Source organism: Camelina sativa, chromosome 9 (assembly GCF_030686135.1).
Source record: "Camelina sativa cultivar CO46 ecotype springtype chromosome 9, ASM3068613v1".
NCBI lineage: Eukaryota > Viridiplantae > Streptophyta > Magnoliopsida > Brassicales > Brassicaceae > Camelina > Camelina sativa.
In genome coordinates this window covers 38295541-38322763 of record NC_141888.1, presented here as the reverse complement: position 1 = coordinate 38322763, position 27223 = coordinate 38295541, and the positions used below count along the sequence as shown (strand labels likewise).

The window sequence follows — 27223 nt, the reverse complement described above, 5'->3', positions numbered from 1 at the left end:
GAAATGAATTTAAATATTAAAATTTTGACCCGTTACTTAGTCAAAATTTTCGGATAAAGTAAAGTAAGATTTTATGTTTTAGTATAATCGAAAATCACTTGTAATCTGCGGAAGAGTGATTAATTTCTGAGATTTTTTTGCCTATATATGGTTAGTTAAATATTCTTTGGATATTCTATTTTATTCTTTAGAATATATTTTTAAGAGGATCCTAATCCTAAATCTATATAACCTATCAAGTAATTAATCCATATAAGCTATCAAATAATTAATTTTAGTTATAACCTATATTAATATTATATGGTCTACCAATTTGAAGTCGTGTACTTCCGTTTTATTAAAAAGGGGATTGTTTGGTTTTACTACCACACATAAATATGCGTTTAACCTTTATCTAGTTTTTTTTTTCTTTTTGGTTAATGATTATGTTTAGTATAAAAATTAATAATAGTCAAATTAAGAAAATTAGGAGAAATAAACTTCTATTAAAAAAATTGAAAGAAATGGTGAAATGTAAAAAAAAAAACACACAAAAGCAATGAAGCCAAATTCTATTAAGTACAAAATTAAGCCATACACTATTATTATATATAGACTCTCAAGATGTGGCCTAGTTAAGTAATTTTTTTTTTGAATTGTGGTAATAGGTCTCTCTTATTAGCATAACGCTTTAATTGTTGACTGAGAGGATCAACTTTGCTTATTATTTACGGAATCTAAACTTGGATACCACATATATATTACATATATCATTCAATCGGTATCTAACTGTCATGTTCTTCTCCTTTATTTGTAGAGAAGTTTGAGTTTTTCTCCGTACTCTCAAAAAAGAAGAAGAAAGCCAAACATGCATCTAAAACCATTGAGCTTGTGCATCTAAGTCGCTTGGATTAGATTAAATCTCTTGTCCACGGGAGTAATCCTATTACATTGTCCTTTCTTATGTTCACGAACACACTGGTGATGGAGTTCAAAATGTTTCTAAGAATTGCCATTTGACATGTTTATTATCTAAATTCCACTTGGAATATTCCCTTAGGATACAAAGATGAACATAGTTGAACAATGATCATAATAAGTTTGGTGGTTTAAAAGAAAAAAAATTTTGGTGATAAGTTTAACTTATTTTTTTTTTCATAGTTGATACTTAATAACTACTTTTTCACATTACGAAAATAGCTTTTTAATAATATTAATTGAGATAATAAAAATACTAATATAACAAATCATATAGGAAAATAGTACAAAAAAGTCTTTTGGTGATATTTTATCATATTAACCATAACCGAGAACCAAAGCTGTAACTATCACGAACAATTTAAACTTTAAAGAAAAAAGAAATACATCTCAAATATTGAAAAACTTATATAAAGATTTTTATAAAGCTTGATTATAAATTTATAATCAATAAGGTTAATCAGATTACAGATTTCAGGTTAATGTCTTTATATTCGGTGGATATTTTTCTTTTTCATTTTAATATTTGAATATTCTGAATAGTTAATACTATTATTTTCTCGTTAACAAACCGGTAAATTATTATTATTACAAATCATATGAAGAACAAAATTTGTACCCAAAAAGAAGAAAAAACAAGTGTGATGGCTCAGTTTAAAAGAAGAGATTTGAGAAAAAAGAAACATAAAAAGTGGCCTATACAGGGATCGAACCTGTGACCTTCGCGTTATTAGCACGACGCTCTAACCAACTGAGCTAATAGGCCATCTTGTTTACTTAGTTGTACATAGAAGATATTTACTACACTAAATAGTTCTTGTAACTCTCCTCAGTGTCTAAAAAAACTCTGCGATTTACTCTCGAGGACGATGGTATTGATTTCACAGTAAGATTTCGTTTAATTTTATATTCAATTTCGCCTTCGAATTTGGTTTTCCTCAGCATTTACTTTCTCGGGTTTTAATCGATCAATCTTTACTGGGTTTTTGCAGAAGTATTTGATCTGAAGAAAACAATTCAATGGAGTGCGTAGTTCAAGGAATCATCGAGACACAAGTGCGTTTGCCCCCTTTTTTTTTTTTTTTTTTTTTTTTTTTTCTTTTTGGGTTTACGAAAAATTCCAAGTTAATTTAGCTTTGCTTTGGTACCAAATCGAAAAACCCTAGCTTGAAAAATTCAGAATTTGATTAAAGTTTTGTTCTTTTTCTCTCACTCTCAATTTTGCAGCATGTAGAAGCTCTTGAGATTCTTCTTCAAGGTCTCTGTGGTGTTCAACGCGAACGTCTGAGAGTTCATGAGTTGTGTTTAAAAAGTGGCCCAAGTCTTGGTAACTACTCCCTTGATTCACACATATTGAACCATCCTATGAATCATAACAAACCCACATTGTGAAATCTTTCCCCTTTTTTTTTTGCAGGAGTTGTGCCCTCTGAAGTTAGGCTTTTATGTGATCTTGATCAACCAGATCCCACATGGTACATCTCCTTCTTCTTCTTGTAATATAATATGTTCTTGCTTCATTCAAAGGAATGTAATTTATGACATCTTGAATCATTAGGACTGTTAAACATGTTGGAGGTGCAATGAGAGGTCCTGGTGCTGATCAAATCTCTGTTATGGTTAGAACTTTGATTGAAAGTAAAGTAAGCAAGAACGCTTTGCGTATGTTCTATGCACTCGGTTACAAACTTGACCATGAGCTTCTCAAAGTCGGATTCGCCTTTCATTTCCAACGGACCGCCAACATAAGTGTCTCTGTGTCTTCTGTTAATAAGATGCCTAAAGTTCATGCTATAGATGAGGCAGTTCCTGTTACACCTGGGATGCAGATTGTTGATGTCACAGCTCCTGCAACACCTGCGAATTACAGCGAAGTCGCTGCTGCGGTTTCATCTTTCTGTGAATTTCTCGCCCCGTAAGATCATTTTGTCATTTACCCCCTTGTAGTTTATTTTACAACACTCTGATGTATGTTTGATGACCTGATTCAACAATGTTATGTTTCAGGCTTGTTCACTTGTCGAAACCATTTATCTCCACGGGAGTTGTGCCAACCGCTGCTGCAGCTGCCGCATCTCTTATGTCGGATGGAGGAGGTACTGCATTGTAACCAGTTGGATCTTGTGTTCTATCTTGTCAGATCTTTAGGTTCATTGTAGTCAATTTTATTTTCTGATCACACAATGGTTGTGAAATCTCCTGAAGCATTAGAGTTGAATATTTATTGAGTTAGGGCTCTTTGAAGATATTTGTTCTTCTCTCAACCTTTTGATAGCAAGATGTTGTTCCATTGTTGTTACTAGACTGAAAGATTTTGAAGCTTTGATTTCAAGAGTATTGTGTCTACCAGCAATGGAAAATATGTATGTTTGACAAAAGCTTTGAACATGATTGAGATCAATGTCTTTCAGGAAACTGAGACCAAAAACTTGATTGTTCATAGTTAAGAAATGGAAGAACTGGCAATATAATGTTTCATTGTTGTCACTTGTGTCAGTAAATTGAAAGATTTTGAAGCTTTAGTTTCAGAGTATTGTGTTCACCAGCTTAACAATATGTGTATTTTGTAGAACCTTCGAACATGATTAAAGGTCATTCTTTAGTTAAGCAGTCTGAGAACCCAAAGATTGATCATTCTTAGTTAAGCAGAAGTTGTAATGTAAGTTTAGCCTTTAGAAAACGTTGTTTTCAAATATACGCTGTTAAGACTTTTCAACGTGGGGTGGTGGCGCAGTTGGCTAGCGCGTAGGTCTCATAGCTACTGAGTGATCCTGAGGTCGAGAGTTCGAGCCTCTCTCACCCCATTTTACTATTTTTACTTGCTTGTCTGCTTAAATTCGGACAAAGTCGTTCATTCTTTATTCTTGGATCTTTGGAATTGAAACCCATTTATCATCCCAATCCCCAATAAGTTCCAATTATCTACCAGCTTAAATTTTTTAAAAAATCTTCGAACATGATTAAGATCAGTGTCTTTCAGGAAACTGAGACCAAAGCTTGATTGTTCATAGTTAAACAATGGAAAAAACTGGCAATATGATGTTTCATTGTTGTCATTTGTCTCAATAAATTGAAAGATTTTGAAGCATTAATTTCATCAAAGTATTGTGTCCACCAGCTTAGGTTTCATTGTCTTTCTGAGACCAAAGATTTGATCATTCTTAGTTAAGCCATTATAAAAAAAAATTCTTAGCTGGGAAGTTGTGTTCTAAGTTTAGCCATTATAAAAAAGATTCTTATCAAAATATATACTGTAAGAAACTTCAACATGGGGTGGTGGCGCAGTTGGCTAGCGCGTAGGTCTCATAGCTACTGAGTGATCCTGAGGTCGAGAGTTCGAGCCTCTCTCACCCCATTCTACAATTTTTATTCTAAGTCGCAGTTCCTTTTTTATTCTTGGAGCTTTGGAACTGAAACCCATTTGACCATTTCCAATTAGAAAGCCTATTTTTAAACCGCAACAGGTTTGATACATTTAGACTAAAAAATTCGAACCACAAAAAATGAATTCTTAAAAGTTCCTTTTCCCAAAGACTACAACAACAATCATCTTCCTCCACTTGCTTCTTTAATGCTTCCTCTTTTGCAAGAGCTATAACTAAATATCACAAGCCAGGGTAGAACAATGTATATATATATAGAGATTCACATTGTCAATGTCAAAAAAATTTGTGTTTCTAATCATCTACTGGTGCTATTAGCAGTCTTGTTCTTGCTCACATCAGCAAGCTCTTCAATAAGTTTCTTCTCCTCTTTGCTCAATCTCTTAGGTATCTCCACTTGCACCCTCACCAACTGATCCCCTCTCATATTACTCTTGTTCAATACTGGAACTCCCTTTTTCGCCATCACAAGCGTCGTGCTAGGCTGTGTCCCTGCTGGTACTTTCAAATCTACCGTCCCATCCACTGTTGGTACTTTCAGTGTTGTCCCTAAAATCGCATCAATATACGATATCTTGCAAGTGTAGAGAATATTTGTATCGTCTCGTTTCAAAACCGGGTCTGGTATAACTTCTATAACAACAAACAGATCTCCTGGTGACCCGCCTCTCTTCCCTGCATTGCCTTCTCCTCTCACTCTTAACCGGCTACCTGAATCAACCCCGGCTGGTACTTTGAGACTTATTCGTTTCGTCTTCCTCACACGTCCGTCTCCAGAGCAAGTACCACACGGTGTCGAGATCTCTCCAGTACCGTTACAGGAAGAGCAAGTCATGACTTGTTGGAACACGCCGAGAGGAGTTCTTGCCGATGAAACCACTTGACCTTGTCCGCCACACGTGGTGCATTTGGTCGGTGTGGTTCCTGGTTTTGCACCTGAACCATCGCAAGTCCCACAGCTCTCGAGCCGAGATATCTCTATCTCTTTCTCCATCCCGAAAACCGCTTCTTTGAAGTTCAAGATTAGCGAGTAATACTCATCTTGACCATCCACGGCTCTGCTTCTTGAACCTCTACCCATTCCACCTCCTCCTCCCCCACCAAAACCTTCAAATAGTGACTCGAATAGATCGAACGGATTACTGAAATCCTATTGAAAGTTAATAAAAACCAAGAAGTGTTCAGAGAGTTGGCTTCGAGTGTCAATAAAGAATAAATATGTACATTCTGAACAACATACCCCCATGCCTCCCATCCCACCAGCGCCTTTAACTCCGGCCTCACCAAACCTATCGTAAAGAGATTTCTTTTCATCATCTGATAAAACCTGCAGAAACCTATAAATGTTAAAAAAAAAAACATCTCTAGAAGTTTGAACTTGCATAATGGAAACAAAGGAGAAGTTGGGGTTTCATTTCACCTCATATGCATTACTTATCTCTTTGAATTTCTCTTCTGCGCCAGGATCCCTGTAAGCACATAATAAACATGTAAACAAGATGGTCACAATTTTCTAACTTAGAAGTATCAGTCTTCTATATTTCGCTAATGTCTATGAGTTTTGAAGGTACATGGTTCTCCCTGGAACAACATAATCTAAAATCTAAGTTTTGCAGTCATCTTGCTTTTGGCATATCTTACATTTTGCTAACAGAGATCAAGGTTCTTATCTTGTACTTGAGTATCGATCCTAATTCCTATCCTCTTGTTCGCAAGATATACAGCACCAATCTTCATCAAATGAAGTTTTTCACTTACTTGTTCACATCCGGATGGTAATTCCTAGCCAGCTTCCGATAAGCTGAAACAAGAGCAAGGAAGAGCTAATCAGTGTCATATCGAAGAGTACAAGTAAAGAAAAAAAAACACAAAAAATTCAAATCATGCATTGAGAATATATGCAAACCATCCATATACAAGGGAGTTTCTCCCATTTAGAAAAACAGAAACATACCGCTTTTGATCTCAGATTTGGTTGCATTTTTCGAAACACCTAGAACCGAATAGTAATCCTAGAGTTGGACACAATCATTAAAAAGAAAATCAAGATCATAATAAGTAGAGAAGCTGAGAGATAAACACATTCTGGAAAGGGAAGAAAAATAGGAGCACATACGGCATCAGCTCTAACAGTGAAACGAGATCCTCTGCGAGGATGCATATTACTGGACATTCCCGTCATTGACAAGAAAGGCAAGGACCCATTTGAGAACATACTCGACTTTGAAGCTCCCAAACAATTTATTTGGTTCATGGAACTGCAAAAAGTTGTCAAAACAAAAAAACCTTCAATGCTATTTCAGATTACATAACTCTTCCCTCCTTTTTTTTCTCGATTTCCAAGTGAACACTCATAAAACTCTCAGTCTAAAGATGTGCAAAGTGTAACAAAGCAAAATCCTTTGAAAGTCTTTATAAACCAAAACTAGTTTCAATTCCACTCTATGTCAAGAACTAGATGCAAATCTAGAGAAAACAAAATCATACTTCTGTTGGCGAGTGGATTGGACTCTGGTGGGGTAATAAGCTCTGACTGCAAATTGAGGACGAATACTCCATTGAGCAACACAAGTACTTCCAAATTGTATTGAAGCCATGTTTTTAGCTCTCAATACACACTCCCTGCAAACACAATTTTAGGTTAGCTTTTTCTTACTCTCTATAAACGCAGAATGCTAAACCCAAAAATTCATAGACAAAACATCAATTTCAATTTCAGTTTAACAAACATACTTCAAAAGTTCAAACACAGAAGATAACTAAATAAGCAAGCAAAGACCCATCACAACACATACATAGGAGTTGTTGTTGTTCATCAACTAGATTATGTATATAAAAAAAAAAAAAGGCAAAACATTTCTAACAAAATCCGATGTGGGTTGTTCGAAAAACACGAGCTGGTCGGGTAAATTAATTAAGCGGCGGATTCCATAATAAGCCGCAATTTTTTGGCACAATCCAGGGTTAAAGCAAAGGAAACTATGTGAATACAGAGAATGAGTTCTTCTCTCTCTCTAGAGTGAATTAAGGTGGAATCTTACCGTAATCAATGGTGGACGACGGGAGAAGGAAGAGGCGAGAGAGAGAGAGAGAGAGAGAGAGATAAGAAAAACTGATGATGATGAGTTTTTTAGTCACTTTAGACAAGAAGAAACGAATGAAAGGAGTTCGCTAGAAGAACGTAGCCCTTTTTCTTCTTATTTTTATATTATATTATTATGAATTGAAAAATATATATTAGTATTAGGAAGGTATTAGGTTGTAAATTATTTTTGAATAAAAAGTTTATACATGAATTCAGTTAAATGAAAGTGATATCTCTCTACTTTGTTGGTATTATCTCCATTTTTATTTTTATATTTTATAATATGGTCTCTGTTGTCAAAAATTAACATTTTTTAAAAAAGTAATCAAATGAAAGTATAATTACTTTTTGTCACTACCATTTTCACTAGTAAAAGTAAGAGCAGGAGCTGATCGAATCTGTGTTATGGTAAGAATGTATATATATATATGGTTGAAAGTAAAGTAAAGTAAAGCAAGGACATGTTGTATCATGTTAGATGTGTTTTGGTTTTATGTAGTGATCATTGTTCAGATCACGTAATACCTGTGAAAATCTCGTGAACGTTACAGTTGAATATTAGGATCTTGCAATATCAGAACTTGCATAAGATTTTTCTAAGTTAATGTGTTCCATTTTGTGTCAGTACGTAGTAGAATTGGTTTCCGAGCCTTGTTAGATCACATTCCCATTCCGAGCCTTCTCATTGGTAATCATCTTTTTTGGTACTAGTGGCGATTTAGCAGTCTTGTTCTTGCTCATATCAGCAAGCTCCTCAATAAGTTTCTGCTCCTCTTTGCTCAATCTCTTATGTATTTCCACTTGCACTCCCTTTTTCGCCATCACCACCGCTACTTTCATTCTTGTCCCTAGAATTGTATCGTTATAGGAGATATATATCTTGCAAGCGTAGAGTATATTGGTTATAAGTATCATCATCCTAAGATCACCCAGTCACCGGCCTCACTTCTCTTCTCATTCTTAATCAGCGCTACCGCCAGGAATCAACCCCGTCCAATATTTTGAGACGTATCCGTTTCATCAACAAGAGCAGGCACCACTCCAGTGCCGTTACAGGAAGAGCAAGTCATGACTTGTTGGTTCAAGTCAAGAGGAGCTACTGCTGATGAAACCACTTGACCTAGTCCGCCACACGTGGTGCATTTGGCTTTAAGAGTCTTTAAAGAATGAAACTTGAATACTTGGTCTTGGAACCATTCCCCCATGTCTCCCATTCCAGCGTCTTCGACTCCAGCCTCATGACCCTCAATCTCATCCCCACACCTATTATTCTTCATCTCATCTGATAAGACCTGCAGAACAGAAAACGTTTGTTCTGTTCTTTAGTCAAAAAGAAACCCCAAAAGAGGCTTACTTAAAAACATGTATCTCTACAAGTGTTTCACCTCATAGCTTAAAAGTATGTATCTCAAATCTTACCCCTTAGGTTTTGATGATGGACAGCTTTGTATAGATCTTCGCGACAACCTCTTCGCACATCTATCCCCTAGGACTAATGGAGCAGGAAAAGTCTTGGAGGATAAGGGTATGTCTCAAAACGAAGTCTCGTCGGACAGCCTATCAGAAGAGGATGACAATCCGGAAGCAGACTCAGACCGTTTTTTGAAGGTAGTATCCAAAAAATTGCTGCGAAAGAATCACCGTGGAGCTAGGGCTAGAGGCCCTTTAATCCTCTAATATCCCTCTATCTTTATGGATATTTTTTGCTGGAATGTAAGAGGTATTAACGATAAAATAAAGCGTAGATGCTTTCGGAAATGGTTGAAGAGTAATCAACCATTTTTTTGGTGGGATTATAGAAACCCATGTCAGCCAGGCGAACTCACAAGCTATAGTATCTCGTGTGTTCCCATGCTGGAATTTTGAAGGAAACTATGAGTTCTCAGATCTTGGTAAGATTTGGTTAACATGGCATCCTTCTGTTCAAGTTACTATCATCTGCAAATCTCTCCAGATGATCACCTGCCTAGTCAAGCTGCCCTTCGTCTCTGATCAGATAGTTGTCTCTGTGGTTTATGCATCTTCCACCTGTAGTGCTTCCCGGAGATCTTTGTGGGCTGAGATAGTTGATCTCTCTCAGAACTCTTCTATCTCAACAAAACCGTGGACCGTCCTGGGGGATTTTAATCAAATTCTGCTGCCTCACGAGCATTCAAACCTTGAAGCTCACTCCGTTCCATCTGGTATGCGAGAACTAAGTCAGTGTTTGCTTTCCTCCTCTCTGTCTGACCTACCTTATTGCGGAAGTACCTTCACCTGGACGAACAAGCATAGTATTGGTCTAGTTGCTAAAAAGTTGGACAGAGTAGTGGTAAACGACGTATGGTTGGCTGCTTTCCCCACATCACTTGCTGTTTTTGGTGAACCCGCTTTTTCGGATCATAGCCCTGGATGCATCTTCCTGGATTGTCAAAAGCAGAAGCGTAAGAAGCCTTTTAAGTTCTTGTCTCTACTTAATCAAAATCCGGAGTTTGGACCTCTTATCAAGGTCTGGTGGGACGCTCTCCAGTTTGATGGGACTCAAATGTTCAAAATTTCAAAGAAACTAAAGCTTCTGAAAAACGTGATAAGAGACTTTAGCAAGGTGAACTACTCCGGAATAGAAAAACGGGTTCAGGAGGCTTATGCAAACCTGCTTGCTTGCCAGCAAGACCTCTTAGCTACTCCATCATCTGAGAACGTGGACAAAGAGAAAGAAGCACATAGGATCTGGACCTCCCTTGCTTTAGCGGAAGAATCCTTCTTAAAGCAGAGATCGCGTATTTGATGGTTAGAAGAAGGAGACAAAAACTCCAAATTTTTCCACAGGTCTATTCTTTCAAGGCAAAGTATCAACGAGATAATTTTCCTCATAGACGACAATGACCAGGTAGTGGACTCCAGACAGGGAATTCAAAACCTTGTCGTGGACTTCTACAAAGGTTTGTTTGGAGGTCAAAGTGCGCGCTCTTCAGTTTCAGTTTCAGAAATTGCGGACCTCGTCACCCAACGCTGTTCTTCAAGCGCTATCCAGATTCTAAATGCGCCATACTCACCAGAGGAGATAAAAAAAGCAACCTTTTCGCTTCCCAGAAACAAGGCCCCGGGACCAGATGGCTATTGTGTCGAGTTCTTCACTGCTCAGTGGGAAACAGTAGGTAGCTCAGCGATCGAGGCTGTTACTGAATTCTTCAGGTCAGGGAAGATGCTCAAGCAGTGGAATGCAACAATCATCACCCTCATCCCGAAAACCCCAAACGCGCAGCGGGTGGGGGAGTTCCGTCCTATTGCGTGCTGTAACACTTTATACAAGATAGTGTCTAAGCTTCTGGCAAACAGACTAAAGAGGGTCATCCCGGATCTGGTCTCCAACTCCCAATCAGCTTTCATCCCGGGTAGACTTTTGGTAGAAAATGTTCTGTTGGCTACTGAATTAGTGCAAGGCTACAACCAGAAAAACATTTCGCAAAGGGGAATGCTCAAGGTGGATCTCAAGAAGGCCTTTGACTCTGTTATTTGGGAGTTTATAATCAACACACTAAAGGCAATGGAGTTCCCAGCGCACTTCATCTCTCTGATAAAGCAGTGTATTTCTACAGCAAGCTTCTCTATCTGCATCAATGGGGAATTGTGTGGCCACTTCACGGGATCAAAGGGGTTGAGACAAGGTGACTCCATCTCACCGTATCTATTCGTTTTGGTCATGGAAGTCTTTTCGCAGATGCTAAGGAAGGCATACAACAACAGCCTCATAGGAGCTCACGCTAATACCTCGAACCCTCAGGTTACCCACCTAGCGTTTGCCGATGACATCATGGTTTTCTTTGACGGGAAACTAAACTCCTTGTCAAACATTACTGGGGTTCTCCATGAGTTCTCAGCTGCCTCAGGTCTTCACATGAATAAGAGCAAGACGGACCTGTACCTAGCGGGAGTGACTCAGGTTGAAACCTCTCTGATGGCATCTCTTGGTTTCAACATCGGTTCACTTCAAGTAAGGTACTTAGGCCTCCCTCTCATGCACAGAAAACTAAGGCTATCAGAATACAGGCCACTGTTGGATGCTTTGACAAAACGTTTCAGCTCGTGGGCAGCAAGAGCCCTTTCATACGCGGGCAGGCTGCAACTCCTATCCTCTGTGATCCATGGTACTCTAAACTTCTGGATGTCGGCATTTATCCTACCAAAAGGCTGCATCAAAAAGGTTGAGAGTCTATGCAGGAACTTCCTGTGGAATGGTGATGTAACCAAGCGGGGCTCAGCAAAAGTCGCCTGGAGCAACGTGTGTCTTCCGAAAGAAGAAGGGGGACTGGGTCTGAGGAACTTAAGCTTTTGGAACAGGACACTCTGCCTCAAATTAATTTGGAGACTGTTTACTGCATCCGACTCATTGTGGGCGTTGTGGTTGCGCAATACCAAGATAAAGGATGGTTCTTTCTGGGCTATTGATGCAAAGAAACAATCTTCATGGACCTGGAAGGCCATGTTGAACCTGAGACACACTGCAAGACATTTCCTCAAGGCAAGGCTTGGTAACGGTCAACAGTTAAATTTCTGGTATGATTGCTGGACCCCTTTTGGCCCACTAATAGACTACCTCGGACCATCGGGACCAAATCAAGTGGGTATCCCTCTTCAAGGTAAAGTGGCCCACGCATGTTCGCCAACAGGATGGAATCTAAGGCCTGCTCGCTCAAATCAAGCCTTGGACCTCCATATATTCCTTGCCACGATACAGAGTCCACTCCTTGCGTTGGAACAAGATAGCTTCTTCTGGATGACTGGTCCGGTCGAGTTCCAAATGTTCTCAACAAAGAGGACCTGGGAGGAGATCAGACCGAGACAGAATCCTCTTCCTTGGACTTCTCAGGTATGGTTTAAGGGTGCAATACCCAGACATGCGTTTATGATGTGGCTTCTGCACCTAGACAGGCTACCTACGAAAGCGAGACTTGCTAGCTGGGACTCACACATCGACGCAACTTGCTGTCTCTGTGGTTGCTACCAGGAAACCCGTGATCACCTTTTCCTCCACTGTAAGGTCAGCGAGGATCTCTGGTCTGAAGTAACTAGAAGACTAGGCTACCGCTCTTTCTCTTTTCACACTTGGGATGCTTTCACCAGCTGGATGGACATGAAAGACAAAACTTCAACTCGTCCCCTCCAAAGACTAGTCACACAAGCCACTGTTTACGCATTATGGTGGGAGCGCAACACCAGGTACCACCACAACATATCCACCGAGACTACTATCTTATTCAAGGGACTTGACAAGCAGATTAGGGATGCAATACTGGCGAAAAAGGCTAGGAAGCAGTTTAAGGCTGCTATGGCATTGTGGTTAAAGTATATTTAGTCGTGATATATATCTTCGTTTGGTTCCTTCCTTGTTTTTAGTTTGTTTTTTTTTTTGGCAAGAAGTAACCTCTGTATCCAGCTTTTGTAAGTTCTGCGAACCTTTAGTTCAATGAAATTCACATATTTATCAAAAAGTGTTTCACCTAATATGCATTACTTATTTCTATGAATCTCTCTTCTGCATCAGGATCCCTGTTGGCGTAAACAAGAAGGTAACAGTTACCACTCCTATACTTGAGTGTCAATGTTGTTATCATCTCCTTCTCAAAGATAATACAACACCAAATCTTCATAAGATGAATGAGGTTGCATATTTCGAAACTCCAAGGACTGAATAGTACACCTAGAATTTCACACAACCAACCATAAGCAATTAAGATCATAATACAGCAGTGATCTAAACAAGTTACAAGAACACATACTGCATGATCTGCTCTAACAGTGAAGCGAGATCCTCTTCGGTTCTGCTTATTTCTGGACAAGAAGGGCAAGGAACCATGTGAGACCATACTCGACCTTGAAGCTCCCAAACAATTCATTTGAAACATACACGAACTGCAAAAAGTTGTGAACTGAAAAACCTTTTAACGCTATGTGAGTCAGATATATAACTCCTACAATAAATCAAAAACCACTAAATACAATCCAGAGACTTAAACAGTAAAAAGATCATACTTTTGTTGGCAGGTTGGTTCGAATCTGCTCGGATAATAAGCTCTCACTGCAAATTGAGCAAAACACGTACTTCCAAATTGCATTAGAGCCATATTTAGTTAGCTTAATTACACTCCCCTGCTATTTACACAACTAAAATAGCTTCAGGCCCTCTTTACTTCTTCTATATACAAATGAAGAAGCAATCGTGAACCAAATGCTACAACCCACCAATCCTAAGAAGACAAAAAATCAGCCGAAGGACACTTTGTCGTTTCGATGGGCTTTAAACAAACTGAAACAGAGGAAGGGAGATATAGACAACGAGGCGAAAACACACATAGAGTTATGTACCGTAATCAATGGTGATAGAGAACGGTAGCTTCGATACCAAGTCAAGAAGCCAAGAAGATCTCGAAACAATAGGGAATCGAAAATCCTAAAAAAATTGTCGAACACGAAAAGTTTATGGAGAGTGAGTGTTCGGTCGGCTAAAAAAAGCCCTAACAACTACACTATGGTTGTGAATGGTTGCAGCGGTTGGGGCGGACAAATCCATCTGCGGATCAAACCTTTTTGTTTACCATTCATTGTGTTTAGTCCGCAGTAGTGCGGTCTACAGAAAATAGAAACAAGACCGCAGCGGACTAACTGCGGACCGTTTTTCCCTACAAATAGAGTTGGACCGCAGCAGTCTGCTGTCCATACTTAAAACAGAGCGGTCTGATCCGCAGATGGATTTGTCCGCCCCAACCGCAGTTACCATTCACACCCTATGTAAATGTTTTATTTTTACATTGGGATAGTCATTAAAAGTGGTCTAGTGGTTGTGGGTCTGTAAAATTCACATCTTCAACATATTTTGTTTTTTTTTTCTTTTTCTTTTCTGCACCCACAACAATATCAATCAAATATATATGGTTTGGTGAATGCATTGAAAAATAATAATCAGTTTGGGCTCCTCATTGATCAAGAGGCAGTACTCAATCCATAAGCAACATAACTTAGGTAGTATATTTAGCATAAGATAAATCCAGATGACTAAAATCACATGGAGACGTTTCTTTGTCGTAATCAGTTTTATTTTATTTTATAAAGATTACTGACTTTTATCATTTCTTACAACAACAGTTAAAATTTGGAGCTAAACCAATACACCCTCCATCCGAATACCCCCTGAACTGTGTACACTCCACCTTGCATTCAACATCTGTAAAAGCTCGCTTACATGGTCTAATACAATGATCATATCCAAATCCATTGACCGCTGCATAAACAAAACTGAGTTAAAGAAAAAGAAATATAGATACACACATATACATATAAATTGGTTTTTACTAATTTATTTGTTAAAATAAAATATTCAAAATTTACTTTATAAAATAATCAAAGATTGAGTAACAATAACAACATACATGGTGAGGCTAAAGTATTGGAGTTTGAAAACAAAGCTAGTACTACAAGAACAAAAAAGAAAAAAGCTTTTGTCATACTCATTTGTTTATTTCTAATTGTTAGGTTTGTTGTAAAATTAAAAAGTCCAACAATGCTTTATTTATAGTGACTCGGTCGATGGTTTGAAGTAAGGGGATGAGAAAAATAGAAAATTTGACCTATAATTGTAAAGAGATAAGATTCTCATTATATAGACAAAAATCTTACAACTAAGACCATTATTTGATTAAATGTAATATTTGACTGCATAATTTAGGGGAGTATATTGAAACTATGATTTAGTAAGATTTTATGGGATTTAGGAAATTTGAGATTTTGAGAGATTTGAAGAGAGTTTTTAAGATATTTGGTGGAATTGTTGGATATTTCATTTTAAGAAAGTGAAAAAGTTTGTGATTTGGTGAGATTCAAAGAGATTATATTATTTTGAGAAAGTGAAAAAAGTTTAATGACAATTGTATCTTATTTTGAGTCAAAATTAGCATATATATCTATGCATGCCTAATCTTTGGAATATGGTCAAAGATTTTTTTTGGTAACCAATTTAGTAATACACTAGATACGGACCCGCACGTACGTGCGGGATTGTTTTCATAAGTAATATTTGATTTCCTGTAACATATACAGAGTTGTGAGAAGACGAAAATATATCCGAAGCGACTTAAAAAAATACCCCAATTCAATAAAAATAAAATTCTACAAAAACAAATACCGTTGTCGCTGAACGAAAACAAAAACAATATAACTATACAAACCAACAAAAGATTAGTTCTAAAACATTTTTCTTTCTTTTTCCACTAATTCGTTAACTAAACTTTCAAAATCAACTTTCTAACCAATTTTCTCCAAACAACAACAATCACTTACAAATATAAAAATAATTTGGATGTAACTATTTAGGAAAATAGAATAAATAGTGTTAAAAAGTTAAAAACTTGAATAATTTTACTTTAATATATATACAATTGATTTAGTGAGAGACATGTCGAAGGAAAACTTTGTTTACTGAGTTCTGTTCAGAAAAGAGGAGAAAGCGATATATATTTCTTTGCTTACCCTAAATATTTATTAACTTTTTTAAAAACCTTAATTGTTGAAGTAATTGTTTTCTAATTACTTAATTAAACCCATATCGAAGCCCAATATTTTTTTCGTATTTATCTATATTATTAACACATTATTTTAGCATCTATACTATTAAAAGGGAAGCATCTTTATCTACAATAAAATTATTAATGTGTTTGATTCCCGAGTCCAAAATATCAAACCAAAGTTTGCCATCTTCAAAAAAAACACGCACAAATTAATAATACATAAAAGATAATCTTTAGTACAATTAATTCAAACCATAATAGATGAAATTTGTTTATAGATTTTAAATTATACTATTAATCATTATTTATTTTAATTAAATATAATATTTTTATAAAAATAGATTTTAGACAAAATTAGAATTTAGTAGCTCTGTTATTTAAGAACATTAAGATATTTTCATAAGTTTTAAAATAATAATTTTCGGATATATATATACATATATATTACCTATAATTTAAATATATTCTTATTAATCAGTTTTAAATCAATACAAAAGAGCATATTCCTTTTATAGTTGTTTCATTAGTTATTTTCTTATTATTAATTATTGTTTCATTTTCATAAAAAAATATGATTAAATTTTAATATAAATTTGAAAATCTAACCTTTAAACAAAATGAAAAAGTCAGAATGACATAGTCTGCTTCATACCATCTAGCTCGATTACTCGATTTGAGGATCCATGTTCTATCAACTGCTCTTCCTTCTCTTATCCATATCCTGATTAGTATTTAATAAGAACTTGATATTTAAACATTTTCAATCAAAGGGTGTATCATAAAAAATAAAGAAGAATAAATAGATCAAAGTACCATTGGTTTGAAGAAACAGTGACACACAAAGTGGAGAAACAACAATTTTCATGCTCTATTCGAACCTGAAATCAAGAATATAAAACTCAAATTAGATCTTCAATTAGCAAAAAGAACAAAAAAAGATATGTGCTATTAAAATTGAAAAACGAAAAAATATATTCTAGGCTTAAACAAAAATATTTAGTTATATATAGGAAAATGGTATAGAAAAAGTCCAATATCTGTTTATTATTAAGATATTGTTTGCCAAATATATTGCTTAAATTTCCTAATTGTACGTTAATAGTTTCCAAAAAATTTGCCATCTTATCGCCCATATTTTGTTTGAATATTTGTTTCATGACTAAAATTACTAATTACTTCAACTATCTTCAATTAATTCACACCATAATCGATGCAATTTTATTATAGATTTTAATTTATACTATTAATCGTTATTTATTTTAATTAAAAATAATACTTTTTCTAAAAATAGATTTTAGACAAAATTTAAATTTAGTAGCTCTGTTATTTAAGAACATTAAAATACTTTCATAAGTTTTAAAATAATAATTTTCGGATATATATATATATATTACCTATAGTTTAAATATTTTCTTTTTATTAATCAGTTTGAAATCAATATAAAAGAGCATACTCCTTTTTTAGTTGTTTCATTATTTATTTTCTTATTATTAATTATTGTTTTATTTTCATAAAAAATATTGTTAAGTTTTTAAAGAAATTTGAAAATCTAATGTTATATATTTTCATTTTTGATAATCCTATATTTACTTTCTTTAATTAACCACGTCATTTATAATATCAAATTAGGTTTGACCAATTCAATTACTAATATAATAAATGGTTGTTTCCAGAAATATATCTAAATATATTACCAAGTTAAATATGTTTACATATATGTAATTCCGAATTTAAATGACCGGTTTTTATGGTAATAAATTTAATTTTCATAAATATTAGGTAATTGTTATTATTAGACTGTGATCGGTTTGGAAACGGATTTAGAACCCATCTTAATTGTACCCGATTTGGAAGGGTTATATCATTTTATTTTGGTTTGGGTAATACTATTAATTTCAATCTATTTGGGTACTATCAATATCAATCTGTTTGGCTTTATATTTATACTTATCCCTATTCAGTTTTCAGTGGTATTTCATGTAATAATTTCTTAATCTATGTCTACTTATTAAAAATACTTCCCTTTTAATAGTATAGATTACATATTGTTAATATCATATATAAACCATATATGGTTTATATAAAATTTATTAGGTCACACCAGTGCTACAACTATACACGGTTGTCGTATAGCCTATGATTTGTACATGTAGTAGTATCTATTACCAAAAGTTATAAGTCGACTTTCAAAAAAGGTTGTAATTATCAAAGACCCTACTTGTGTAATCCTTATGTATCCGTTGGTGGTGAACATAAAGATGTTGAGATCTTTCTGCATATATTTTTGCTCGGATATTCTCTGTTTGTTTAGAGTTTAGGGTTATCTTATCTTCGTGTTTAAAAATACTTCACATATTATTATTAATAATAAAAAAAATTGTAATATCAAATACCTAAAAACACCAAAACTAAACAAAAGTCACCATTAAAAGTAATACCAAAATTAAAAATGTCCAAAATTTCTTATTTAATTACTCAAATTGCCACTGAATTAATTATAAAGGAGATGTTTAATTAAAATTAAGAAGGATAAATTTGTGATTAAAATAAAAATTAAAAAGATTGATCCGTTTAGTGTGAAGACTGAAGATCCGACCCATGGCTGAAATAGGACCCATTGTTCATCATTATAGCACCTATTAAAATTACCAACTCATATCTATTGAAATTATTAAAAAAAATTCAGATTCCAATGGTGACTTTTGTTTAGTTTTGGTGTTTTTCTCTTTTTAAGCTAGATTCATATTTTATTGATTTACTTTTCAAGTTATAAATTATAAAATATTTTGATTTTAGCTTTTAACTTAAAATTATATTTTTAATAAAACGGAAGTACATGACTTCAAATTAGTAGATCATATAATATTAATATAGGTTATAATTAAGATTAATTATTTGATAGGTTATATGGATTAATTATTTGATATATTACATAGATTTAGGATTAGCACCCTCTTAAAAATATATTCTAAAGAATAAAATAAAATCTCCAAAGAATATTTAACTATCCATATATAGGCAAAAAAATCTCAGAAATTAATCACTCTTACGCAGATTACAAATGATTTCCGATTATACTAAAAAATAAAATCTTACCTTACTTTATTAAAAAATTTTGACTAAGTAACGGATCGAAATTTGAATATTTATTATTTCATATATTTTTTTTGTTGAATTGTATAATTTTATATACTATAATAAACTTTTTAAATAATTTAATTTGGAATCTTTAAAAATAGTTTAATTTGATATTTTAAAGAATATTATAAATATATAATAGATCAAAAAATTAAAAATTATAAACACTCTAATTTGATTTGTTATAGCACGGGTGAATAATATGTCACTATAATATAAAAAAATTTCAAAAAATATGATTTCTTGCTGAAGCACGGGTTAAAATTTCATAAATATGATTTCTTGGATTAAATTTAAGTTTGGAATAATGTTGTTTGGTGGAAAATCGGTATTTTCATACCCCAGCTAAGGGGCTATGTTGAATTCATACACCAGCTTGACATTGAGCAAAGTAATACATTAAGTTCTAAAATATTCAAATTCAATACCCCAACTTGTGAAAATGTGTTAAACCATTCAGAAGCCATGACGGTGTTATTTCACTGTTAACGATTGTTTACGTGTAAACCACGTAAGAAACAACGTCGTTTTGAGAAGCAAAAGAAAGAGCTTCTTTTGACTAAAACGATGTCGTTTCCATTGTTTTCTTCCCCATTTTTTCTTTTCCGAGTCGAGAGTCTCTTTGTTCAATCGCGACTCTTGTTTCTTCTCTTCTCTTCTTCAATTACTCAATTGTTTCAGTAAGCAACTATTTCTAGACATTCCCGTCATTGACAAGAAGGGCAAGGACCCATGTGAGAACATACTCAACTCTGAAGCTTCCAAACAATTTATTTGGATCATTGAACTGCAAAAAGTTGTGAAATGAAAAACCTTTTAACGTTATGTGATTCAGATATATAACTCTTCCAAGTAATAAGAAGTTAATCAAAAACCTCTAAATAAATCAAGAACTAAATACAATCCAGAGATTTAAACAGTAAAAAAAAAACCATACTTTTGTTGGCAGGTTGGTTCGAATAACAAGCTTTCACTGCAAATTGAGCAAAGCAACTACTTCCAAATCGTATTAGAGCCATATTTAGCTCAATACACTCCCTGCTATTGATACAACTAAAATAGCTTTAGGCCCTCAAAAATCTAGGTCTCTTACTTCTTCTATATATAAATACATAAAAAATCGTGAATCAAATGCTATAATCCACCAATCCTAAAAGTCAAATCGGGAGAAAACAGAGCATCAGCCCAAGGACACTGTTTAAATAACCTCGATAACATTGTCGTTTTGATGGGTTCAATCGAAAAAACAAAGTAATTGAGAGGAGAGAGAGATATAGAGAAGAGGCGAAACAAAAGGATTTGTTGTGTACAGTAGTGTTAATCAGTGGTGACAGAGAAGGAAAGCTTCGATAACAAGTCATGAAACTAGAAGATCTCGAAACAAGTACGGAACTGAAAACCCTAGCAAAAGCAAAAATTAAATAGATTGTCCAACACGAATTGAGAAGACAAACAATAGAAATAATAAAAATTGTCGATCACCCTGACCAACTACATTGCAATATAATATATAGTGATTAATTAAAGTAAAATTTGGGTTTTTTGTCTCGTCATCCTAATGAGTAGGGCAATTTTTTTGGTTATACCCATTTTATAAATTATTATTATGACTTTGAATGGTTCTATAAAGTATGCTCCCGACCGGACTAAGATTGGACTAGTCCACACTTAATTCAACATTAACTATTGCGTACTAGTATGCTTTGTTGCATAATAAAAATCTCCATATTACTATGCATTTGAGCATACAATTCCATACCATTATAAATTTAATGTTGGTCTGCATTTTCTATTCTACTCCTCAAAAGCTTCATACCATTTTAAACTACATACTAACATGCTCTATAATGGAGTCCAATGTTTTGCATACCAATATTTTGGTATGCATAGTCTGATCTACACCATACCATAAAACCATTCGGTTTTGAATGGTTGGTAAATACACTCCATACTAGAAAATGTGTATTAATATCTTGGTATGCTAAACTCTATACTACATTATGCAACATTTTGAAAGCAGACAAAAAGTGTGGATGACTAGTTATATTTTAGTATAGAGGTACTGTTTACTACATACTAACATGTGTTTTATTTGTTTGGAGTTGGCATGGAGTATATCGGAAAATTGTGTGAATGGTAGAAAATAGCATAATGGTTCGACTTTAGTCCGGTCTGGAGCTTACCCACCAACCATTCAAGGCTTTAACTTGTTTTAATTGGCAGCGTAGTTTATTGTTTAACATCTCATTCATTCGTTAATTTGAAGTTTTTTGTACAAGAGTTGATACATCAAGAATATATCGACACTGAATAAATCAAAATACATAACCTATTTTTAAATAGAATGATGGAAAAGTGAATTTCTATGATACTTTTGAAACTGAAGTTTTACTCGCCAGTGGTCTATGTTAGTGGAGATATCGTCAAGTTACACCAGGAAGGTGTCAATCAACACTATTGAGCAGCAAGCACGGATTGTGTTCTTCATTGCCCGATTTGATCGTTTTGTGATTGCTGGTTAGGTTACTAGTTATTTTGTTTATTTCCAATTTCCAGTTTATCATTTGTGTTATTGAAATTGTTTTTGTTGGTATTATGTTAATTATCATGTGTTTTGTTGGTATTGTGTTAGTTAGCATGTTTTTAATTGGATGCAATTATTTCAGAATTGTGCAATATTCTTTATATATAAAACATATCTAGCGTTCGATTAACTTATATGCATTTCACAAGACAATTTACGAGTTCTCTACCATTATTCTTTATCTAAAAAAACAAAATTCACAAACATTGCATAGCTTGATTTCTTTGAATTTTACCTTTTCTCTCTCTCTCTCTAGAATAATGGTAAGCTGTGAAATTATGTTTTTTCTTCATACAATAAATTCTGATTTAATATATATTTTTACAATTTTAATAATATATTTCCAATTTGTATTTTTTTTTGTTTATTAACATAGTGGTAAATTGTAAATATCGTTAGTTGGTTGTTGCGTTTACAATAGAACTATCAAAGCGGTGTTGCCCATCCACAATTTTAAGCATCATGTGAAGGGTCGAGAATATTTTGACTTCCTCTCATAGGGGATCCGTTTGATACTTTGATCCAAGAGTAGCATATATGAAACACAAATGAGTCCCGCCAATGTAAGCCATTCGATTTAGTTTAAATACTTTTAAATTAATTATTGTTTAAAAAATATTATTAAAAATAAATATTATAATTTCAAAGAGAATATAATCTTCTTATATATATCATTATATTATAAATATTATAATTTTAATTTATTAAAAATCTTCAAATTACCACATGTTTAATAATTCAACCCGCTACATTATAACCCATAAGTTTTTTACCTCTTTTCTCTTTTGAATTGATTTAATGTATTAATCTAGTCTTTAGTTAAAGTTTTTCAAATAGTAAAAAATGGATATACTGTAGATACATGTTTTTATTTATTTTCATAATGCAATTGCATGATTCATGAACATGTTTTTTATTTGCATTGGATATTTTATCAAATGTATACAAAATATCGTATGGAAATACTGTATTAGTACTTAAGCAAATAAAGTAAACTTATTTATTAAACCCGGTTTACGAAACGAAACTCAATTACTCAAAAAATATAAATAAGAAAATTACATGTGTGTTAGTAGGATCAAAGGCCAATATGAAGTCTCAGATAATTTTTTCTTCACGGTCAAATTCTTTGAAAACACGCGGAACCTTTTCAAATCGTATGTTAATTTTTAATTAAGTTTTCTTATTCCGATTTTAACCTTTTCAATTTCAATTAAACATCTCTTTTGTGAATCATTCAGTGGTAATTGCTGTAAATAAAACTATAATTTTGGACATTCTTAATTTTGTACTCTTCTTTTAATAGTATTAAGATAAGATTAGTTTGAGCGTACAAAATATATTTTTATTTAAGCTTAACCAAGTACAACATATCAAATCACCATTTTATTATAAAGATTATCGATTTCTATCATTTCTTACAACAACACTTAAATTTTGGTGCTAAACCCATACACCCTCCATCCGAGTAGCCTAACAACTTTGTACACTCAAACTTGCAGTCAACATCTGTATAATGTGGTAGACATGGTTTAATGCAATGGTTATACCCAAATCCATTGACAGCTGCATAAATACAACCAAGTTAAAGAAAAAGAAATATATATGTACACATATACATATAAATTGTAAATATCAGTTTATAATATAATCAAAGATATATGAACAATAACATCATACATGGTGAGGCTAAAGCGTTGGAGTTTGAAAATGATGTTGCTAGTACTACAAGAACAAAAATAGCAAAAGCTTTTGTCATATTCATTATTTTATTTCTTATTGTCAATTTTGTTGTAAAAATAAGAAGTCTGTAAACTGCTGTATTTATAATGACTCTTACTGTCTTCATTTGCAAAGAGATAAGATTCATATTTAATAGATATAAATCTTACAATATACACCATTCAAATGTATTAGATTAATGCAATATATGTATACAGAAAAGAAAAGTTGAAATCATATTTATATAGACAATATATGTTATTCTGAGTCAAATTTAGCAAATTTCTATATTTGCATGCCTAATCTTTGGAATATGGTCAAATAATTTTTGGGTAACAAATTTAGTAATACAACATATTGAGTCAAAATTATATACAGTGTATTAACAAATTTAGAAATCAATGTTAGAAAAGTTGAAAGGGCAATTATCATATGTACAATTTATGCTATTTTGAGTCAAAATTAACATATATATATATATATATATATATATTTGCATGTCTAATCTTTGGAATATGGTCAAAGAGTTTTTTTGGTAACCAATTTAGTAATACATTACATATTGTTAATGTAAGCTAATGAAGTAGAAATTTAGTGGGGGTTATTGGTTTGATATTTGGATAGAGTTTTAAAATTTTAAATGTTATGTAGAATCTGTTGTTATTAGATCAAGATTTTTGTTAAACTCTGTTAAAGTTTAGTGTTATTAGTTTGTGATTTGTAAAAAGTCATTTAAAATCTTAACAAATTTGGGTTATTGGATTCAGACTTTTATAAAGTCATTAAAAGTTTTGTGTTATTCAATTAAAACAAAAGAATTTAGGATTGTTAATGAATTCAATTATTATGTTATTGGTTCATGATTTTAGATATTTTCTTTAGAAAATAAAATCATGAAAAATATTAGAAAAATACAGGGATTATTTGGAGCACTTTACAAGATTTTAGAAAACTAATCAACAAAACACTCAAGCAATCTTTAACAATCTTTCACTTATTCACTTTTAATGATTTTGTTGAACTCTTCAATTTCTTCATAAATTAGAATCCAATACCACCAAATTAGATAATACCAATATTATAACACAATGATTTTTATTCTAAGTATTATTTATTAAGTTAAATCTGTAATGAAACTTAATTAGCCTATCATTTATTGTATAATTTAACAACATCAAAATACAAAATATTTGTCTTTTTTATTATTTTCTATTTGTATTATTTTTTGGTGAAATATTTTCTATTTTTATATAATATTTAAAATCTATACGTTAAAGATATTGGGAGAAAAATATTTTAAGTTCAATATTTTCTTTTTATATATCACTTATTATTTTTTAAATTATAAATTAGTTAATCTAATTTATTATATTCATATAATTAATAATCATTTATGCATTAATTAATTTTTCTATATATCACTTCTATTAATAGAGACCATTCTCACCGAAAATGTTGAGGTGTCGCGCTCACAGAGTTCGAGACACTATTTTGTTTATTTCTCCTTAGTTTTTAATAATATATACATTTACATACGATTGTATTTTTCCAAAAAAATACATAACACCCGAACTGATTTAACTAATTTCTAATCTAACTTTATTTTCTAAATTTTTTATTTTGTTTTTTCACAGAGTTCAAATATTGTTTCAAGACAGATATATAGATTTCAAAAGATATGAATATTCAAATAGAGACAACTCTACAATGAACAGTTGCAACTTTACAAAAAAAACCGTTACAATGAACAATCGCAACTTTGTCACACAATTTAAATTTTCTACAGATTTTTTTGGAAAATCATCCAAAAAGTACGATTGAAAAAACATAACTTTTGGTGGAATTTGTTCAGATTGCTATTATATATAGGTACTATTATTAATTTATATATATAAAATTAACTATAAATTGTAAATTAGATTCATCATTCCAAAAATCTTTTGTTAAATCAAGAATTGGAGGGATTTCTTACTTTTTAAAAGAATGAATGCTAGAGAATAATTTAGAGAGCTGTAAAAACCGTTGAGATTGAAATTTTATACTATTTTGTGTCATGGCAAAAAAAATAAAAACAGTTCAAACAGAAAAATATATAGATATCAAAAGATACGAATATTCGAATAGACACAACTCTACAATGAACAGTTGCAACTTTATAAAAAAACTATTACAATGAACAATCACAACTTTTTATTAAACACATAATTTAAATTTTTAATAGATTTTTTGAAAGATTATCCAAAAGGTACGATTGCTACACAACCTTTGGTGGCATTTATTCGAGATAGATTCATCATTCCAAAAATCTTTTGTTAAATCAAGAATTAGAGAAATTTCTTGATTTTTAAAAGAATGATTGCTACAAAATAATTTAGAAAAATGTAAAATTGTTGAGATTGAAATTTTAGTTGATTTTGTGTCATGACAAAAAAATGAAAACAGTTCAAACAGACAAATATATATAGATTTTAAAAGATACGAATGTTCCAATCAACACAACTTTACAGTGGTCAGTTGTAACTTTTCATAAATAACCATTTTAATGATCCATCACGACTTTTCAGAAAATATCCAAAAGGTACAATTGAAAAAACGCAATAGTTGGTCGCATTTATTCGGTTTGTTATTATTATATAGATTATAGTTTTCTATTATTTTTTACGACAACAGTTAAAATTTGGTGCTAAACTGTGTACATTCCACTTTGCATTCAACGTCTGTAAAGGCTCATTTACATGGTTTAATGCAACGATCATATCCAAATCCATTGACCGCTGCATAAATACAACCAAGTCAAAAATAAAATAAAAATATATTAGAACAAAAATATTCAAAAAATACTTTATAAAATAATCAAAAATATATGAACAATAACAACATACATGGTGATGCTGAAGCCTTGGAGTTTGAAAATGATGTTGGTAGTACTACAAGAACAAAAATAACAAAAGTTTTTGTCATATTCATTATTTTATTTCTTATTGTTAATTTTGTTGTAAAAATAATCTGAAACTGAAAGGCTGTACTTATTTATATTTTATAGTGACTCTTACTATCAATGGTTTTGAAATAAAAACGATGAGAAAAATAAAGAATCCGGCCTACACTTGTAAAGAGGTATTCTCATTAAATCTGTGACACCCCGGTTTCAGAGACTTGCGGAGAGGTTAAAAAGAATTGATTTGGCCACTTATGTCACCAAACTGCACTTATCTTTTCGGTCAAGGGTCCTGAGAGAACTCTAGAGTTAAGCGTGCTTGAGCTGGAGTAGTCTTAGGATGGGTGACCTTCCGGGAAGTGATTGTCGGAACTGTGCGAGTGAGGAAAAAACACAGGGAAAGATCATGTGGTACGTGATTTGTAGGGACGGTAACAAGTCTTTAAAGCCTCCCGGACGTAGCAAACCGACCGTCGGATATTGATGGGCTCACGGGCCTAGTGAGAGGACATGAGACCCATTAAGGAAGGTGTGCCCATGGACTAGGATTGAACATGGGGCCCACTAAGAGGTGGCGGTTGAGGCGTTACAAGCGGTATCAGAGCAGACCCATATGAGTGTGGAGTCGAGTGGGCTCACACCATCGGGAGTGATAGTCTTGGTGCGCAACGAGAACGTTGCGATCTATTAGTGGGGGTGAACTGTGACACCCCGGTTTCAGAAACTTGCAGAGATGTTTAAAAAGAATTGATTTGGCCACCTATGTCACCAAAGTGCACTTATATTTTCGGTCAAGGGTCCTGAGAAAACTCCAGAGTTAAGCGTGCTTGAGCTGGAGTAGTCTCAGGATGGGTGACCTTCCGGGAAGTGATTGTC

The 27223-nt window shown here is 33.3% G+C and overlaps 3 protein-coding genes, 1 long non-coding RNA gene and 3 other non-coding genes across 7 annotated transcripts; 4 read left to right on the top strand and 3 right to left on the bottom strand.

The window, feature by feature from the left end:
* Positions 1-1649: 1649 nt before the first annotated feature.
* TRNAI-AAU (transfer RNA isoleucine (anticodon AAU)) lies at positions 1650-1723 on the bottom strand. Its single transcript has one exon. It is a non-coding gene; the product is annotated as a tRNA-Ile (tRNA).
* On the top strand, positions 1673-3335 carry LOC104713681 (mediator of RNA polymerase II transcription subunit 18). The gene is made up of 6 exons (XM_010430855.2): positions 1673-1843; positions 1950-2013; positions 2185-2284; positions 2375-2432; positions 2516-2872; positions 2965-3335. Exons 2-6 carry the CDS (start codon positions 1978-1980, stop codon positions 3065-3067), a joined length of 654 nt encoding a protein of 217 aa, XP_010429157.1. The 5' UTR covers positions 1673-1843; positions 1950-1977; the 3' UTR covers positions 3068-3335.
* Positions 3336-3676: 341 nt separating this feature from the next.
* Positions 3677-3761, top strand: TRNAM-CAU (transfer RNA methionine (anticodon CAU)). Its single transcript is given in 2 exon segments — positions 3677-3714; positions 3726-3761. It is a non-coding gene; the product is annotated as a tRNA-Met (tRNA).
* A 466-nt stretch (positions 3762-4227) lies between these two features.
* On the top strand, positions 4228-4312 carry TRNAM-CAU (transfer RNA methionine (anticodon CAU)). The gene is given in 2 exon segments: positions 4228-4265; positions 4277-4312. It is a non-coding gene; the product is annotated as a tRNA-Met (tRNA).
* A 149-nt stretch (positions 4313-4461) lies between these two features.
* On the bottom strand, positions 4462-7550 carry LOC104713680 (chaperone protein dnaJ A6, chloroplastic). Its single transcript, XM_010430853.3, has 8 exons — positions 7382-7550; positions 6828-6962; positions 6457-6598; positions 6295-6352; positions 6099-6141; positions 5761-5809; positions 5581-5667; positions 4462-5490 (listed from the first exon to the last, which is right to left on the bottom strand). The coding sequence occupies exons 2-8, from the start codon at positions 6935-6937 to the stop codon at positions 4639-4641; spliced, it is 1341 nt and encodes a 446-aa protein (XP_010429155.1). The 5' UTR covers positions 6938-6962; positions 7382-7550; the 3' UTR covers positions 4462-4638.
* Positions 7551-8826: 1276 nt separating this feature from the next.
* On the top strand, positions 8827-13100 carry LOC104715904 (uncharacterized). Its single transcript, XM_010433271.2, has 4 exons — positions 8827-9022; positions 9225-10184; positions 10281-12750; positions 12950-13100. Exons 1-4 carry the CDS (start codon positions 8827-8829, stop codon positions 13098-13100), a joined length of 3777 nt encoding a protein of 1258 aa, XP_010431573.2.
* Positions 13101-23010: 9910 nt separating this feature from the next.
* Positions 23011-23580, bottom strand: LOC147939266 (uncharacterized). The gene is made up of 2 exons (XR_015567118.1): positions 23368-23580; positions 23011-23253 (listed from the first exon to the last, which is right to left on the bottom strand). It is a non-coding gene; the product is annotated as an uncharacterized LOC147939266 (long non-coding RNA).
* Positions 23581-27223: the final 3643 nt, after the last annotated feature.